This window comes from Eretmochelys imbricata, chromosome 4 (genome assembly GCF_965152235.1).
Source record: "Eretmochelys imbricata isolate rEreImb1 chromosome 4, rEreImb1.hap1, whole genome shotgun sequence".
In the NCBI taxonomy this organism is placed as follows: Eukaryota; Metazoa; Chordata; order Testudines; family Cheloniidae; genus Eretmochelys; species Eretmochelys imbricata.
In genome coordinates this window covers 72,053,726-72,071,206 of record NC_135575.1, presented here as the reverse complement: position 1 = coordinate 72,071,206, position 17,481 = coordinate 72,053,726, and the positions used below count along the sequence as shown (strand labels likewise).

The following is a 17,481-nucleotide window of genomic DNA, read 5'->3' as shown; positions in this document are numbered from 1 at the left end:
CCATTTCATGAACGCCCTCACCTAAGCTGCCTTCCACTTTCAAATTCTCAGCTAGTTCCTCCCTATTTGTCAAAATAAATCTAGAACAGCCTCTCCCTTAGTAGCTTGCTCCACCTTCTGAACTAAAAAAATATCTCCATACATTCCAAGAACTAGTTGGGTAATCTGTGCCGTGCCATGTTATTTTCCCAACAGATGTTGGGGGATTCCTTTTTGATTTGGCCAGCTTTCTCACCTGTTTTATTTTGTCAGAGTAACTCAAAGAAACCAGAATAGGGAGCAGGTTCTGATCCTTGAGTCACTGGAGTTTCAGGTTAAAATCCCAGGAAGTTTTATTTTTAATTCTTCTGTTTCAAATAAAATTTTAAAAACTGGGGTTCTCTCTGCTCTATATAGACATTAAAGATCTCATGACATAAGATTAACGATGAGGGCTAGAAATTTTAAAAAATGAAATTGAGATGTCATGAAATCACATGAATATGGGAGCTTGGGCTTTAAGAAAACCATCTGATATCAGGAGACTAACAATAAAATTGTGAGAGCTGGCAACACAACAGGTTGAGGATGAAACTTTGTAGCAGGAACTTCTTCCAGAGTTTTCCTGCTCCCCTGATACCCTCTTCCAAAGGTTTCTCTGTGGGAAGGGTAATGGGCACATGAAAGCAATTTATGCAGTAAAATGAATCCAGTCTAAAGGTTCAGTTCTCCTGCATATATCTAATCCAAACAATCTTTAAGGAACTTTCACGAAAGTATAATTTGGGCATATAACAATAGTTGGCATTTATAACACCATCCATTATTCTTTGGGGAATAAAGGGAATTTTCTAAAGCCCAGATCCTGCAATGAGCTTTCTTGTGGGAGAACCCTCATCTCTGTGCAGGGCCCCATGGGCTTCAGTTGCAGGATTGAGGCCTAAAATTGCTATTTGTATACTCCCCAATATATTTTCCTGACCATATTTAGATACATCCATGGCTACTAACAATTGTGAATGCACCTGTTTTTTTCTGCCCTGTTGTAATACCCAAAGGACACTGTCAGAACTGTGCCCTATTGTTGTGGATGCTGTATAAACACAGATAAAGAGGCAGTCCCTTTTCCAGAAAACTTTCATTGTAAAATCTCATTTTTTTTTCTTCATAGGGTTAAATTTGGAATTGGGCAAAAAAATGAAGAATGAATACCAGTATCTGTGGAATACTGTAACAAAATTAGCTGCCAGCTGTGATTTTGGAGATGCTTTCCCCGTGAGAACCACCTCACAACTGTTTCTTGAACAGAAACAAATGTTATTTAAAGGTACTAACAACTGTATAAAAATGACTGGTATAAGTATAATAATAATTGACAGTTATAAAATGTTTTACAAAGTCAAAGTGCTATACAGTTATGAGCTTTTTAATTCTTTCCCTTCTAATAATTTATGACTTTATGGGTCTTTATGGGTCTTCTAATAATTTATGACTTTATTGAAATCAGTGACAAAACTCCCATTTGATGCCAAAAGGAGTCTGATTAGGCCCTGTGCATGAAATCCTGGCCCCATTGAAGTCAATAAGAATTTTGCTATTGACTTTACTGGGGCCAGGATGGCACCCTGTTGGTTTGATTCTCAGCCCTAAACCAGGCTCTTCGTGCTGGCAAAAGAGCTAAAACAGAGTAAATAAAATGATAATCTAAAAGCCCTGTTTCAGTCCAGGGACAAATTGTCTCAATGTGCAGGCATTGTGGTAGATAGCAAGAAGGCTGTCTATCGAGGACTTCCTCAAAAGCCCTGGCATGTGGGGTGTGCTGGGGGCAGAGCTGGAGCAGGGACAGGTATGGCAGGGGTAGTCTATAGCATACAGTGCTGTGGAGATTCCAGGCAGCACTGCAGCCCATAAGGCAGTCCTGGGAGGATGCTGCAACCTAAACATGCCCTCTGGGCTGTCTAATTACACTGGGAGCCATATAGCAGCTCAGAATCAGAAGGATGCAAAGTTGGCTTAAGGACCATTTATCCCCTGCCTCTGGACTGAGCTGCAAGGTCTGTGACTTTCCTGTCTATCGTTATCAGGCATTTATTCTTTCCATACTTGAGGGTAACTTCAGTTAAGCTTTTCAAATGTTTTGTTAAAACACCGCAGCGCTCTCCAGAAGACCTTTTGTAATATAAAAGGAAGTCTCTTGTGTTCCCCACATCTCTTGTGAATCAACATAGAGGCCATTTACAATCAGACTCATAATTTATATTCAATGTATACCATGATATTACAAATTCTCCTTTAACATCACTGATTATTACTTAACTTGTATTTCTTGTTACCATTTGATTTATAACATACACTTGACAAAAATTAGCAGGATGTTGTATATACTTTTTGCTCTTTGGAATTGCAGAAGGTAACGTAAGAGTGTATGTTTTAGTTAACCAGTATTTATCACGTTTTCATTAACCCTGCAAAGAATCTAAGGAAGAAATTCCCAGTATAGGGCTCATCCCAGTGAAATCTGACCTTGTTGAAGATTATGCTGGAGCTGTTTTGGCAGATTTACCTATTTTAAGCAGGTACATTCTTTTTACATTTGTCCGGGTTTTTCTTTTTTAATTAAATGAGATGCTATGAGCTGATTCTTTACTGCCCTGCATCTTATGTCATTATTTACACTTGTGCAGTAGGTAGTATTTTACATCCACTTTGAACTGGTGTAAATATTAACATTAGGTGCAGAGTAAGGATGACTCAGATTCTAAATCCTGACTCCATGTTGTATTCTTTATCCAGTTGTTGATTAGCCTTACAGTCTCTGATAATGCTTGCTCTACAGTTTCAAATAGCTGCTTTTACCATACAATGTGTACTTGAAGGGCCAGATACTGATCCCATAGAAGCCAATCACAGAATGCAAATTGATTCAAATGAGAGCGTTACCTGAATAAAAATTAAGTAACTATAGATTTGTAGGTTTTATGGATAACAGGATTTAACCCTAGTAACAGGCTCTGTATTGGGATGCTGAGGAGAAAACCTTTCCCTCCACTCAGGCCCATAAATGGCTTCAGAGTTGCTCCATGAAAGCTACCTGGAGGGGTGGGGGTAGTAGCCGTTTAAACCCTCAATGAACCCCTGCTGTGAGTGGAGAATCTTTGTGGCAGTAGATTCTCTTCATTTGTCCCTTTCTCAGTGTTCCCCTGCTCTGCTCAAACACCTGCTTTGTATTCCCATACAGGGAGTCCTCACAGAGTTGTGTTCTGTGACACACTGTCAAGGTTCCTCCCCCACTCTGAACTCTAGGGTACAGATGTGGGGACCTGCATGAAAAACCTCCTAAGCTTATCTTTACCAGCTTAGGTCAAAACTTCCCCAAGGTACAAAGTATTCCACCCATTGTCCTTGGACTGGCCGCTACCACCACCAAACTAATACTGGTTACTGGGGAAGAGCTGTTTGGACGCGTCTTTCCCCGCAAAATACTTCCCAAAACCTTGCACCCCACTTCCTGGACAAGGTTTGGTAAAAAGCCTCACCAATTTGCCTAGGTGACTACAGACCCAAACCCTTGGATCTTAAGAACAATGAACAATCCTCCCAACACTTGCACCCCCCCTTTCCTGGGAAATGTTGGATAAAAAGCCTCACCAATTTGCATAGGTGACCACAGACCCAAACCCTTGGATCTGAGAACAATGAAAAAGCATTCAGTTTCTTACAAGAAGTCTTTTAATAAAAATAGAAGTAAATAGAAATAAAGAAATCCCCCCTGTAAAATCAGGATGGTAGATATCTTACAGGGTAATTAGATTCAAAAACATAGAGAACCCCTCTAGGCAAAACCTTAAGTTACAAAAAAGATATACAGACAGAAATAGTTATTCTATTCAGCACAATTCTTTTCTCAGCCATTTAAAGAAATCATAATCTAACACATACCTAGCTAGATTACTTACTAAAAGTTCTAAGACTCCATTCCTGGTCTATCCCTGGCAGAAACCAGCATATAGACAGAGACACAGACCCTTTGTTTCTCTCCCTCCTCCCAGCTTTTGAAAGTATATTGTCTCCTCATTGGTCATTTTGGTCAGGTGCCAGCGAGGTTACCTTTAGCTTCTTAACCCTTTACAGGTGAGAGGAGCTTTCCCCTGGCCAGGAGGGATTTCAAAGGGGTTTACCCTTCCCTTTATTTTTATGACACACACAAAGGATGTACCCCTCCTGTACTGACTCCCAAATCCTGCTTTGACAAAATTATGCATGGAACTTTGTTGTTTCTGTGGCCAAGAAGTGTGGATTTGCACTAAACTAAGTATCAAATACGAAGTCAGACAATACAGATGTGCACTATTAAAGATTAGTTCTGTGACTTATGCAATATGATTCTTCACTAATCCATAAAGAGTTAAGTAGGGAGGACAGGAAGCCACAAGAGCAAAATGAAGTCATGAGGAATCAGGTGCCTGCCACAGAAAAATTAAGAATATACAAGTGAAAAAAAGATCTCTTTGGTATGACATACTCTTCTAGTCAGTATTAGGTATTACAACGAATGCCAAAACATTTTGTTTATAATGAAGTGGGTATAAGGCTTGTTATATAGGATGTGCCAGAAAACTAAAAATACATAAGTATCACTGTATATACTGTGTGTATTTTTCAGCAATGATCCTGCAGTTACTTCACTTATTAAACAAACAGAATTTGATGAACTTCGGCATTGGCATTCAGGCAAACCTCTCAGTGATGATTATGACAGAACGAAGTGCACCAATGATGGTAAAAACATAAGACCTACTCGTCTAGTTGGATAAAACTCTACTGTTGTCAAGGTTATCACATTTTAGAGGAAAGACTGCTTTCATTCCAGATAATTTTCCACATATTATATAAATATACTTCAAATGGGTATTATTACAATAATTAGTTTTATAGTAAATATATTTTGCCTGATTACATTAATTTATCTTGAATAGACCAAAGATTTATGATACAATCAATGCTATAAGCCATATTTTCATGAGGCTCCCTTTTGCAAAAATTTGTGCAAAAATTTGTCACTTGTGCAGAACTTTACACATAGGCAATATATATGTACACATACAATTTCGTATTTAAAATTGCAGTTTGGGTAACTGTATTTAACTACTCAGTTCATATGCATAAGAGTTCAGATGACTGCACAAATGGGGCCATGGCTAGATTTACCCTATGAAAATAGCAGTAGAAAGCAAAATAACTTGTATACTTTTTAATTTTCTGGCAATTTTTCCTGTTTTCACATACCCAGAAAATAAACCAGGACTCCACATTGATCTTAGATTTGCACATTTGTATTATCAAGTTAAATATACATTTGAGGGGCTACCAGCCACTTGTATACAAAACTCTTGCTCTGTTGAAAAATTACCATCTGCCAGAGCATTATATAGTGAATAAAACATCTTATGAGGCGTTTTACAGGACTTCTGTGTGATTATTAACAGATAGTTATTCATTTATAAAATAACTAGTGTAAACTCAATGCATCAGATTCATCTCTGGTATCACTTTACTATTTACTTATAATGGATATGTACACCTGCTATGTATATATGTCTAGTGATTGTGTTTTGTAGGGATTAAACATGAATATGACACTAAGTGGCCAGATGCTCAGATGCCATGGCAATGGGCATAAGATAAGAATGTGAATGGAACAGAATAAACTAGAACAGAAAATGCCTTTGACCAATAAGTGTCTCAAGCCATATTATAATTGATGTTGGATGTTCTTCTTTAAGAGCTTCATTCCTGGTGGAACTCCACAATCCATTACATTAGTCATTTTTTTCCACTCCAGCCCAGTTGCTGTATGTTGCAGATAGATAAGCTGCTTTATACTTTTACTTTTAAGTTAAGTAATTGAATTAGTAGCACAAAAATGGTTTCTAATTCAGCTTTCTAAAAAAATGACCAACTTTAAAGACTTCTCTGAATCTCTATGATATATGGTGTAGAGAAGATATGTGGCATTGCTCCTTGAAGTTCAGCCACTTGAGAAGCACTGGTGACTATAACTTCAAAAGAAACTACCACATCCCTCTCATGACAAGATCTCTCAGCTGCTATGAAGTTTTACTATTAGGTTGTTTTAACCATCTTTCTATCCTTGCTTAAGTAACACCTTCTCATTATTATTTATTGTAATGTAAACTTTGTGTAAACTGTTTAACACTGCTAGTCTTAATGAGAGGTCTTTACTACTGTAGTTTGAACATTTATGTAAGGGTCAATATGAAATGATTCATGGTGGTATATGACTTATTACTGGGAGTATAATAGCTTTGAGCCAGATTTTAAAAAGTATTTAGGCACCTAAAGTGGCAAAAAGGGACCAAATGGGATTTCCTTTGAAGGTTATGTGCTGGCATCCAGGTGTTTTTGAAAATCCCAGTAGGTACCTATCTGCATCTTTAGGTGCCTAATACCTAGATTTTCAAAGATCCATTGCTTTACTTAGCATTGCAAGGTCTAAGGTCCAGATTCACACCGAAATGCCTCTTTAGTCTAACACTTTGGTGCAACTCACATTCTCAAAACTACTACCCTGCTGCTGCCTAACCCCATAGGGTATGTCTACATAGCGGTTAAACATGCGGCTGGTCAAGGCCAGCTGACTTGGGCTTGCAGGGCTCAGGCTGTGGGACTGTAAAACTGCAGTGTAGATGCTTGGGCTGGAGCATGGGCTCTGGGACCATCCTCATCTACAGAGTCTCAGAGCTTGGGCTCCAGTCTGATCCCAGATATCTATACCACAATTCCACAGCCGTGTAATATGAGGTCTGCAAGTCTGAATCAGCTGACTTAGACCAGCCACAGTTGTTCAACTGCTGTGTAGAGACCTAAGTCTTCATGGAACCTAGTTTCCATAGGTGGGCACATGCAAAGCTGCCTAAGTCTTGATGCCACCCCATAGTAAATGAGCAGCTCAAAGCCTAAATGCAAGCCAAAGCCCCAGTGGCTCTGAAGCAGGATTCTCAAACTAGGTGAGAGAATGACTCTCTTGCCAGCATGCCTACAGGTGCAGGCCCAGCACAAACAATAGATGGATGGTGTGTGTCCTCAGAATACCAATAGCCCAGTGACTAGGGCACTCAGCTGGGATGTTGGAGACTATAGTCCTGCTCCAGATCAAGCAGAGTGGGGATTCAAACTTGGATCTCCCACATCCCATGGGAGTATTTTGGAAATACACAAGTATGCTGTCTTTTGTGCTGGCCCTGAGCTGTAGATGTGCTTGTGAAATATATGTACCCTAACCTAGTTTGAGAATTCTGCTTCATGGTTGCCAGGATTTTGGTTTGCAGTAGGGTTCTGAGAAGCTCACTAGCTGTGAGGGAGCATTCAGGACTTAGGTGGCTTTACACATGCCCTTCTGCGGGGATATAGGCAGCAGTTGAGCATAGTTTTGAAAATGCCTAAATGTTGGGCATAAGTGCCTAAGTACCTTTGTGAATCTGGCCTTAAGTACCTAAATCAGTTTTGAAACTGGGACTTAAATTCTTATGTCAGCTAGGGTCAGATTTTGAAAAGGGGTTAAAGAGAGCTAAATGTCTATATACCTTTCAAATTCTGGCCTTAGGGCACTTTTGAAAATTTTATCCAAGGCCTAAATTTGGAGCTTTCATCTCTTGCCAAAAAACTAACACATTGGAATTCCACCAATTACCTTATAAGTCAAAAATAATGTTCTTTGTTTGCTGTAGCAAAGTCCAAAGGTCCAAAAGAAAGAAGGGGCATACAAAAGTTACAGTCTTATTATCGACTTTATGGAAGATCGTTGGAAGGCAACATTTCAAAGACAATTGTAACCCAGGTGGATGTGCCCTTGGTTCCCACAAGCACTAAGGCTGCTGTCACAAAGACAAAAAAATTACATGTAAGCATATTCAAGTTGTTCCATAGCATACCTATGCTTTCTGCTGTAAAAGCTAAGATTTTTCCTTCTGGTGTAGTTGCTTTAGTCAAGAATACTTACCTGGGATTTTTCATTTGTCAAACATTAGTAATTTTTATTGAAAGAATAAATTCATCCTTGCACCCTAGATTTAATTGGTAATTAGTGTAAACCCATTTTTATCCCTGTACAGAAATATAAACAAGTACCTGTGTTTGGAGCTGGAGCAGTAAAATAACAGAAAGCTTTAATTTTGGAGACCTATACAATTAATATGTGATTGGGTAGGAAACAAAAAATAAATTTAAGGTAGGGTTGGCTTTTTACAAAACCTTTTCAGAAATAATCAGTTTAAAAATTGAATGAGGTTTTTGAGGTTTGTTTAAATATGCTGCTTGAAAACTATATCAAAATAGCCATTAAAAAGATTGAAACAATCACACGGAAGATGCAGGTGGCTCATATGAATATTCCAAATTTGAAAAATACATGTGTATGACATCTTTTATGTCAGTGTTTGTGGATCAAATTAATGTCAATACAGTACAGTTGAATAGAATCATAGAATATCAGGGTTGGAAGGGACCTCAGGAGGTCATCTAGTCCAACCCCCTGCTCAAAGCAGGACCGATCCCCAACTAAATCATCCCAGCCAGGGCTTTGTCAAGCCTGTCCTTAAAAACTTCTAAGAAAGGAGATTCCACCACCTCCCTAGGTAACGCATTCCAGTGTTTCACCACCTTCCTAGTGAAAAAGTTTTTCCTAATATCCAACCTAAATCTCCCCCACTGCAACTTGAGACCATTACTCCTTGTTCTGTCATCTGCTACCACTGGGAACAGTCTAGAGCCATCCTCTTTGGAACCCCCTTTCAGGTAGTTGAAAGCAGCTATCAAATCTCCCCTCATTCTTCTCTTCCGTAGACTAAACATCCCCAGTTCCCTCAGCCTCTCCTCATAACTCATGTGTTCCAGTCCCCTAATCATTTGTTGCCCTCCGCTGGACTCTTTCCAATTTTTCCACATCCTTCTTGTAGTGTGGGGCCCAAAACTGGACACAGTACTCCAGATGATGCCTCACCAGTGTCGAATAGAGGGAACGATCACGTCCCTCGATTTGCTGGCAGTGCCCCTACTTATACATCCCAAAATGCCATTGGCCTTCTTGGCAACAAGGGCACACTGTTGACTCATATCCAGCTTCTCGTCCACTGTAACCCCTACCTCCTTTTCTGCAGAACTGCTGCCTAGCTATTCGGTCCCTAGTCTGTAGCGGTGCATGGGATTCTTCCGTCCTAAGTGCAGGACTCTGCACTTGTCCTTGTTGAACCTCAGATTTCTTTTGGCCCAATCCTCCAATTTGTCTAGGTCCCTCTGTATCCTATCCCTACCCTCCAGTGTATCTACCTCTCCTCCCAGTTTAGTGTCATCTGCAAACTTGCTGAGGGTGCAATCCACACCATCCTCCATATTGTTTATGAAGATATTGAACAAAACCGGCCCGAGGACCGACCCTTGGGGTGCTCCACTTGATACCAGCTGCCAACTAGACATGGAGCCATTGATCACTACCCGTTGAGCCTGACAATCTAGCCAGCTTTCTATCCACCTTATAGTCCATTCATCCAGCCCATACTTCTTTAACTTGCTGGCAAGAATACTGTGGGAGACAGTGTCAAAAGCTTTGCTAAAGTCAAGAAACAACACGTCCTCTGCTTTCCCTTCATCCACAGAGCCAGTTATCTCATCATAGAAGGCAATTAGATTAGTCAGGCATGACTTGCCCTTGGTGAATCCATGCTGACTGTTCCTGATCACTTTCCTCTCCTCTAAGTGCTTCAGAATTGATTCCTTGAGGACCTGCTCCATGATCTTTCCAGGGACTGAGGTGAGGCTGACTGGCCTGTAGTTCCCAGGATCCTCCTTCTTCCGTTTTTTAAAGATGGGCACTACATTAGCCTTTTTCCAGTCGTCCGGGACTTCCCCGGATCGCCATGAGTTTTCAAAGATAATGGCCAGTGGCTTTGCAATCACATCCGCCAACTCCTTTAGCACTCTCGAATGCAACGCATCTGGCCCCATTGACTTGTGCACGTCCAGCTTTTCTAAATAGTCCCGAACCACTTCTTTCTCCACAGAGGGCTGGTCACCTCTCCCCATGCTATGCTGCCCAGTGCAGCAGTCTGGGAGCTGACCTTGTTTGTGAAGAGAGAGGCAAAAAAAGCCTTGAGTACATTAGCTTTTTCCACTAGATTGCCTCCCTCATTCAGTAAGGGGCCCACACTTTCCTTGACTTTCTTCTTGTTGCTAACATACATGAAGAAACCTTTCTTGTTACTCTTAACATCTCTTGCTAGCTGCAACTCCAGGTGTGATTTGGCCTTCCTGATTTCACTCCTGCATGCCCGAGCAATATTTTTATACTCATCCCTGGTCATTTGTCCAATCTTCCACTTCTTGTAAGCTTCCTTTTTGTATTTAAGATCAGCAAGGATTTCACTGTTAAGCCAAGCTGGTCGCCTGCCATATTTACTATTCTTTCTACACATCGGGATGGTTTGTCCCTGTAACCTCAATAAGGATTCTTTAAAATACAGCCAGTTCTCCTGGACTCCTTTCCCCCTCATGTTATTCTCCCAGGGCATCTTGCCCATTAGTTCCCTGAGGGAGTCAAAGTCTGCTTTTCTGAAGTCCAGGGTCCGTATTCTGCTGCTTTTGTTTCTTCCTTTTGTCAGGATCCTGAACTCAACCATCTCATGGTCACTGCCTCCCAGGTTCCCATCCACTTTTGCTTCCCCTACTAATTCTTCCCGGTTTGTGAGCAGCAGGTCAAGAAGAGCTCTGCCCCTAGTTGGTTCCTCCAGCACTTGCACCAGGAAATTGTCACCTACATTTTCCAAAAACTTCCTGGATTGTCTGTGCACCACTGTATTGCTCTCCCAGAAGATATCAGGGTGTTTGAAGTCTCCCATGAGAACCAGGGCATGCGATCTAGTAACTTCTGCGAGTTGCCGGAAGAAAGTCTCGTCCACCTCATCCCCCTGGTCTGGTGGTCTATAGTAGACTCCCACCACGACATCACCCTTGTTGCTCTCACTTCTAAACTTAATCCAGAGACTCTCAGGTTTTTCTGCAGTTTCATACTTGAGCTCTGAGCAATCATACTGCTCTCTTACATACAGTGCAACTCCCCCACTTTTTCTGTCCTTCCTGAACAGCTTATATCCATCCATGACAGTACTCCAGTCATGTGAGTTATCCCACCAAGTCTCTGTTATTCCAATCACATCATAATTCCTTGACTTTGCCAGGACTTCCAGTTCTCCCTGCTTGTTTCCCAGGCTTCGTGCATTTGTGTATAGGCACTTGAGATAACCTGCTGATTGGCCCTCTTTCTCAGTATAAGGCAGGAACCCTCCCCTCTCACGCGCTCCTGCTGGTGCTTCCTCCTGGTATCCCACTTCCCCACTTACCTCAGGGCTTTGGTCTCCTTCCCCCGGTGAACCTAGTTCACTAGGTTAGCCAGCCTACTTGTGAAGATGCTCTTCTCTCTCTTGGTTAGGTGGAGCCTGTCTCTGCCTAGCACTCCTCCTTCTTGGAACACCATCCCATGGTCAAAGAATCCAAAGCCTTCTCTCCGACACCACCTGCGTAGCCATTCGTTGACTTCCACGATTCGACGGTCTCTACCCAGGCCTTTTCCTTCCACGGAGAGGATGGACGAGAACACCACTTGCGCCTCAAACTCCTTTATCCTTCTTCCCAGAGCCACATAGTCTGCAGTGATCCACTCAAGGTCATTCTTGGCAGTATCATTGGTGCCCACGTGGAGAAGCAGGAAGGGGTAGCGATCCGAGGGCTTGATGAGTCTCGGCAGTCTCTCTGTCACATCGCAAATCTTAGCTCCTGGCAAGCAGCAGACTTCTCCGTTTTCCTGGTCGGGGTGACAGATAGATGACTCAGTCCCCCTGAGGAGAGAGTCCCTGATCACCACCACCCGCCTCCTTCTCTTGGGAGCGGTGGTCGTGGAACCCCCAACCCTAGGACAGTGCATCTCATGCCTTCCAATCGGCGGAGTCTCCTTCTGCTCCCTTCCCTCAGACGTATCATTTGGTCCACTCTCCGCATTAGTACCTGTGGAGAGAACATGAAAATGGTTACTTACCTGTATATGCGTTGCTGGTACATGGACGTTCCCCTTTTTTCTTCTGGAGGTCACATGATGCCAAATTTCTTCACTGTCCTCCTGTCCCCGATGTGCAGCCTGCTCTGAATCTTCAGAACCTTGTGCCCGTAGAAGCATATCCTGACGTCTGTCCAGGAAATCTTCAGTTTCTCTTATGCAATGCAAGGTCGATACCTGTTGCTCCAGACCTTGAACCTTCTCTTCCAATATGGAGACCAGCTTGCACTTTGTACAGACAAAGTTGCTTCTGTCCTGTGGAAGAAAGACAAACATAGCACATCCAGTGCAGGTCACAACAGGTGAACACCCCCCATCCATATTACCTTCCTTCTACGAGCTTCCTCAGGATTTGTAGTAATTACTCAGAGAAGCCGGCAAGATGTAAGCCTCAGTGGGCTCTCCCCGGGCGAACTCCCAGGCAAACTCCTTCTGTTAGCTGCTCAGCTGGTTCGCAGCTGACTGGCATTTTATACAGTCAGGCCCACTTAAGGCTCACCTGGAACAAAGCACTCCCAGTTCCCGCCCTTTTCAAACAACCAATCAAGCACACGGTCAAACTGTCCTCACAACAAACACTCAGATACAAACACTCAGATACTCACAACAAACAAACACTCAGATACTCACCAACACAGCCTCCTTAATGCAGCCCTTAGCGTACCTCCTCTCAGGCAGGTACTGTACTCTTGGTTCTGAGCTACAATTTGTGGGTTAAAGTCTCAAGTCTTAGTTGCACTCATGGCTAGTACTAACATTTGGGGTGACAGGGATGGCAATAGAGGACATTAGTTTGTGTTTGTTTTGAGAAAATATTCCTAACCAATGCAAAATCTAAAAGATCTTTGATTTTGATTTCCCTGCATTTGTGACAAATAATGTCTGAATTTATATATCAAGAAAGATTTGATCCTGCAAGCACTATTCCATATTAAATTGCTGACTAGAATAATACGTGCACTGTTTCTGATTTCACAGGATACATGAAAAAGTGTTAATGGGCAAGATTGAGCAATAATAATTATTACTGTATTTCTTAGTTAAAATATCATTACCATTTTGTATCATTCAGTGTGGAGTATAGTTTTAGGGCCTGATCAAATGCCCATTGAAGTCCCCAAGAGTCTTTTCATTGACTTCAGTGGGCATTTGATTAGTCCCTAATTGTCTTCAATTTACTGAAATACCTGGAACTACAATTAGAATTTTCATTTTCCAGGCTTAAAATAAATGCCTTCAAGTTGTGACTTAAACCATCTTTTTCATTGTTCATGTCTGTGGCTCTTTAGATATTAGAAAGTTAAAGAACTATTTCGTATACTTTTAGTATGATTTGTTGAATAAGCCTTTTTTTGTAAAACATGTACCAGTATTTACCAATAAATTATGACCTGCACAGAATTCAGTACTATTTTAAACAAAATTCAAAGCAAAACAAAACACACAAATGGGGCAAAATCCTATAATTTGCAGTCAGTCATTATTCAGGCGAAACTCCCATTTACTTCCAAGGATTGGGCTCAAGGCTTACATATTACATATTGCAATTTTTCATATTGCTTGCACACATTGGTGTTTAGTTCTGTATATCTTTATTAATTTTTTTGTAGAAAAGTAAAGCAGAAATAATTGCAGAGGAAAACCAGAAGCGACTAGAAGCTAAAGAAGAGAAGAAAGAACAGGAACAATGGAGTGCCTTATCTGTGTCAACTGAAAGTGAAATTAAAGAGAATTTTACCTGTGGAATAAATAGACTGGAGAATTTCCTTAAGACATGTCAAAGTAATTCTGTGAAATTCACAGCAGAAATGGCAGGACTGAATGTTTGTTTAGAAGTTTGGAAGGAACACTGCAGAAGCCAAGGTATGTTTTCTGAATTCATTTTGGGCCACAATCATTCTGCATCCTGCATCCCCAGTCCCAGCCCCCAACCCCCACCACCTCCAAAGCTTTCATTAGACTTTCACAGCTAGAATAAAGGCACATAGTAATGCTAATTTTGAAGTATGGGAAGAATTAAGCCTCTTTTCAATTGCTGGCCAGAATTTAGCCCACTATTGGTAAATTAGGGATGCCATGAGTCAGATTTAAATTACCCACTTAAACTATATTGTAACTGTTTTCTTATATCACCAAACAGTAGGCACACATTACAAACATAAAATCTTGATTTCACTGTACAAAATGTAGAAGAATGCATAAACTGTTCACTGAGCTGCGTTGTACAATGGAAGGTGACTGGACTGGTCTGTAGAGCCTGGGGCAGTTAACATCCCCACAACACTATCAGGAGCATGTGTAAAGCTGCAGGTAAAAAGTATTATGGAGATTAGGTGCCACAGGAAGTACGTCCTGAAGGGGCCAGAGCAATAGCAACCTATACCCCTCTGATTGGCCCATGCTTACTATTTCATCCTAGAAGGTGCCCTAGGAAGGTGTCTGAACAACCAAGCAGACATGTAACTTGCTGTGGCTCTAGACCTTGCCTTGTGTTTCCAATCTCTAGTCTCTTACCCTGACTTCAGCCTGGTACTGATCTCTGGTCTTTGACTCTGACCTAGACTCTTGCCTCCTGATTCCAGCCTGGTAACTACTGCTGACCTCTGGTCTTTGACCTTTGCTTGACTCTGACCCTGACATTTGCCTAGTGAGCCCAGCTGTAGCAATTACACTGGTACCTGCTCGCAGACTAGTGCATTGTGGCCATCCTTTACTTGGTGACACCAACCCAGCAGTGACCACTAGGCCAGACGGCCTACGCCCTGGCCCCTTGCAGGTTTGGCCTGTATGAGCAGCTAGAGCATTTCGTCTGCACATAGTCCAATCACATAGTCCAAGTATGGGGAAAGAGCCATGCCACCTCTCCTGGGATCTTTTAAAAATAAAATAAAATTTAAAAAACACCGCACACATGGTTGGAGGAGTGGGGTCTGGTCCCAAAACCTGAAGGGTAGATTGAAATAGCTTCTGATGATTTGATTATATATCAAATGGTTCCTTTATTTATTTTAGGCAAAAAATCGAGAGATTTAAGCATAGCTGTCCAAGTGATGAGGAGAATTCATATACTTCTTGAAAAACACCAGGAACTGTTAAAGAAGTCACATGTACAAAAGTTGTCCAGATGTCTGAAATACCTTGGATTTGAGAATTTGGCATGCTCTTTGTCTAGCCAGGTAATTCTTATATTAATTTTTACAGAATATAATTAACCAATGAAATTTAAAGTGGTACAACAAAGATTACTTTGGCACTTGTGCCCATTTCCTGACAGTTTACACCCATTGGGCCTGAACCTGGCCAAATTGAAGCCAACTTCCCAATGTGTTACTTTACACTGCCACTTTTATCATCCAAATGTTGCATTGTAACACTGTAGAACAAGAAAAGATGGTTCTAAACTTCACAGAATGATATAAAATAGAATCTTAACAAACATTTATACAAGTTATTCAGTCCTTCATAAAATGTAGCTGATATGCAATTATTTATACAGTATGAGCTGTTGTTTTAGGCTTTCTGCAGGCTCAGGGAGACATAACTGCAGCCATTTATACTTGTTTCATGTATTACATCAGTCTGTAATTTAACATTGAATAATACTTGTGGGATCAAATCTTTCCATAGCAGACAAATGCAGATGTATATTCAGCTTGCCTTAGAGTACATGGACTTTGCTGATAACTATCAGATCCATTAAAAAATTATGGTCACCATTCTCACTACATCTGCATGTAGAATTCCCATTAACTTTTATGATTTCATGCATTGCTCAAGCCAGCATTGTATGGTCTTCGGTATGGAAGTGTCTGAAAGTCACCTCGCCTCCTCAGCACACATCAAACTATTTTTTCAAAGCTTGTATAATGTTCTACAATGCAAAAGCCAGATGCCATTTTCAATTACTCTATCCCTAATTCTAAATCTGTCTTGAATTTTAATTTGACCTTGCAGATAATAGAAAGTGACAATGAGAAGATAACTGAATATACTACTGAGATGGGAGCAGCTCGTTTTCAGCTGCAATATATGGGCTGCTACTTGTTCAGAGAAGAGAGGAAAGATCCAGATCCCAGAGTACAGCATTTTATACCAGACACATGGCAGGTAATGTTACATGTAAACTATTTTTAAATAGTGCTGTTAGAGATTCTGTCAAGGTTTTCTTTCAAAATTTAAAAAAGCAATAAATGAGAGTCATACATGATAATAAACATATTTCATTTCTCTCACTGTTGTAATTTATCCTCTCATTTACCCCCTTTTATCTGTTGTTTACTGTCTTATGCTACTTTCTGTCTTATGCTACTTGAAGCCCCAGTCCTGCATTGGGATCTTCTAACACTGACTCCCAAGGCCATATGGTGTCCCAGAAGACAATGCAGTGATGTCCTGTGGAAGGCAATGAAACTGCATGGTACAAGACTCTGCAGTCACAGATCCCCATTCGAGATCAGGGCCTTAGAATCTAAACTCTGCAGGGCAGCAACCTATCATTTTTTACCTGTCTGTTAAGTATCAAGAATACCTCTGGAACTTTGTGTGCATGGGTGGTAATAATTGTAATATGATTCACTTTCATGCATAATCTGAGTTTTAATTTTAAGTTATTTATTGAAAGACAATTAGAAATGTACCAGTGAAGTACAAACTTTTTTTTGTTTACACAGGGTGGAGAGTAATAGTTTCAGTGCATTTAGTGTGTTATTACTTATTTACACAATATCTGTAACAAATACACTGTAGTGGGGTTTTACATTTAACTATTTCATTGGACTGTCTGGGAAACAATCCCACATTCCTTGTACACCCAAAGCTTCCAATGGCCCAAGGATAAGAAAACTTGTCAAATCTCTGGGTTTACACTGCAGAGAAACAATTTTTTGTCAGGGGAAAGCTCCTAGTCTATGGGTAAATCCTTGTTGAATTGGTTGCTCTTCTCCATCCACCTGTCTCTAGGAAAAGAACAGTTGATCCAAGCTGCTGCATGTTCTGAAGGAACGCCTGTTCCCTCAGCAAACATAGCAAACATAGCTCTCTCCATATTATCAGTAGAAAGGGGGAGAAAGGCTGAATCAGAAACAGCTTGCTCTTTTCTCATGTTCACACCTGCAAAAATGTCACTTGCTTGAGGAGCAACATAAAACTTGGCAAATATGCTGGGAGTGGGGAAGAGATTGCCAGTGCTGCCACTTCCTCCCTCTGACCTCCACCCTGGCCAACTTCTAAAGGTCATTGGTAGGGTGGGGAGAAGAATAATGAAATGCTGGGGAGTGGGAGTTGGGGAGAGCTCTGGGCTGTGTGGTTAAGCAGTACTGGTATAACATTTCTGACGTAAGAAACAATGACTGCATTAGAGAAAATGGTGACTTTTTTGCTTT

General features: G+C 41.1%; 1 protein-coding gene across 1 annotated transcript in view; it reads left to right on the top strand.

The window, feature by feature from the left end:
• Positions 1–17,481, top strand: part of LOC144264396 (putative ATP-dependent RNA helicase DDX60) — a 75,723-nt gene that overhangs the window by 18,169 nt on the left and 40,073 nt on the right. The window contains exons 9-15 of the mRNA XM_077816159.1: positions 1,151–1,306; positions 2,453–2,555; positions 4,643–4,758; positions 7,728–7,900; positions 13,711–13,963; positions 15,113–15,276; positions 16,055–16,207. Coding sequence (XP_077672285.1) covers positions 1,151–1,306; positions 2,453–2,555; positions 4,643–4,758; positions 7,728–7,900; positions 13,711–13,963; positions 15,113–15,276; positions 16,055–16,207 — 1,118 coding nt within the window. The remainder of the gene's footprint in view (positions 1–1,150; positions 1,307–2,452; positions 2,556–4,642; positions 4,759–7,727; positions 7,901–13,710; positions 13,964–15,112; positions 15,277–16,054; positions 16,208–17,481) is intronic.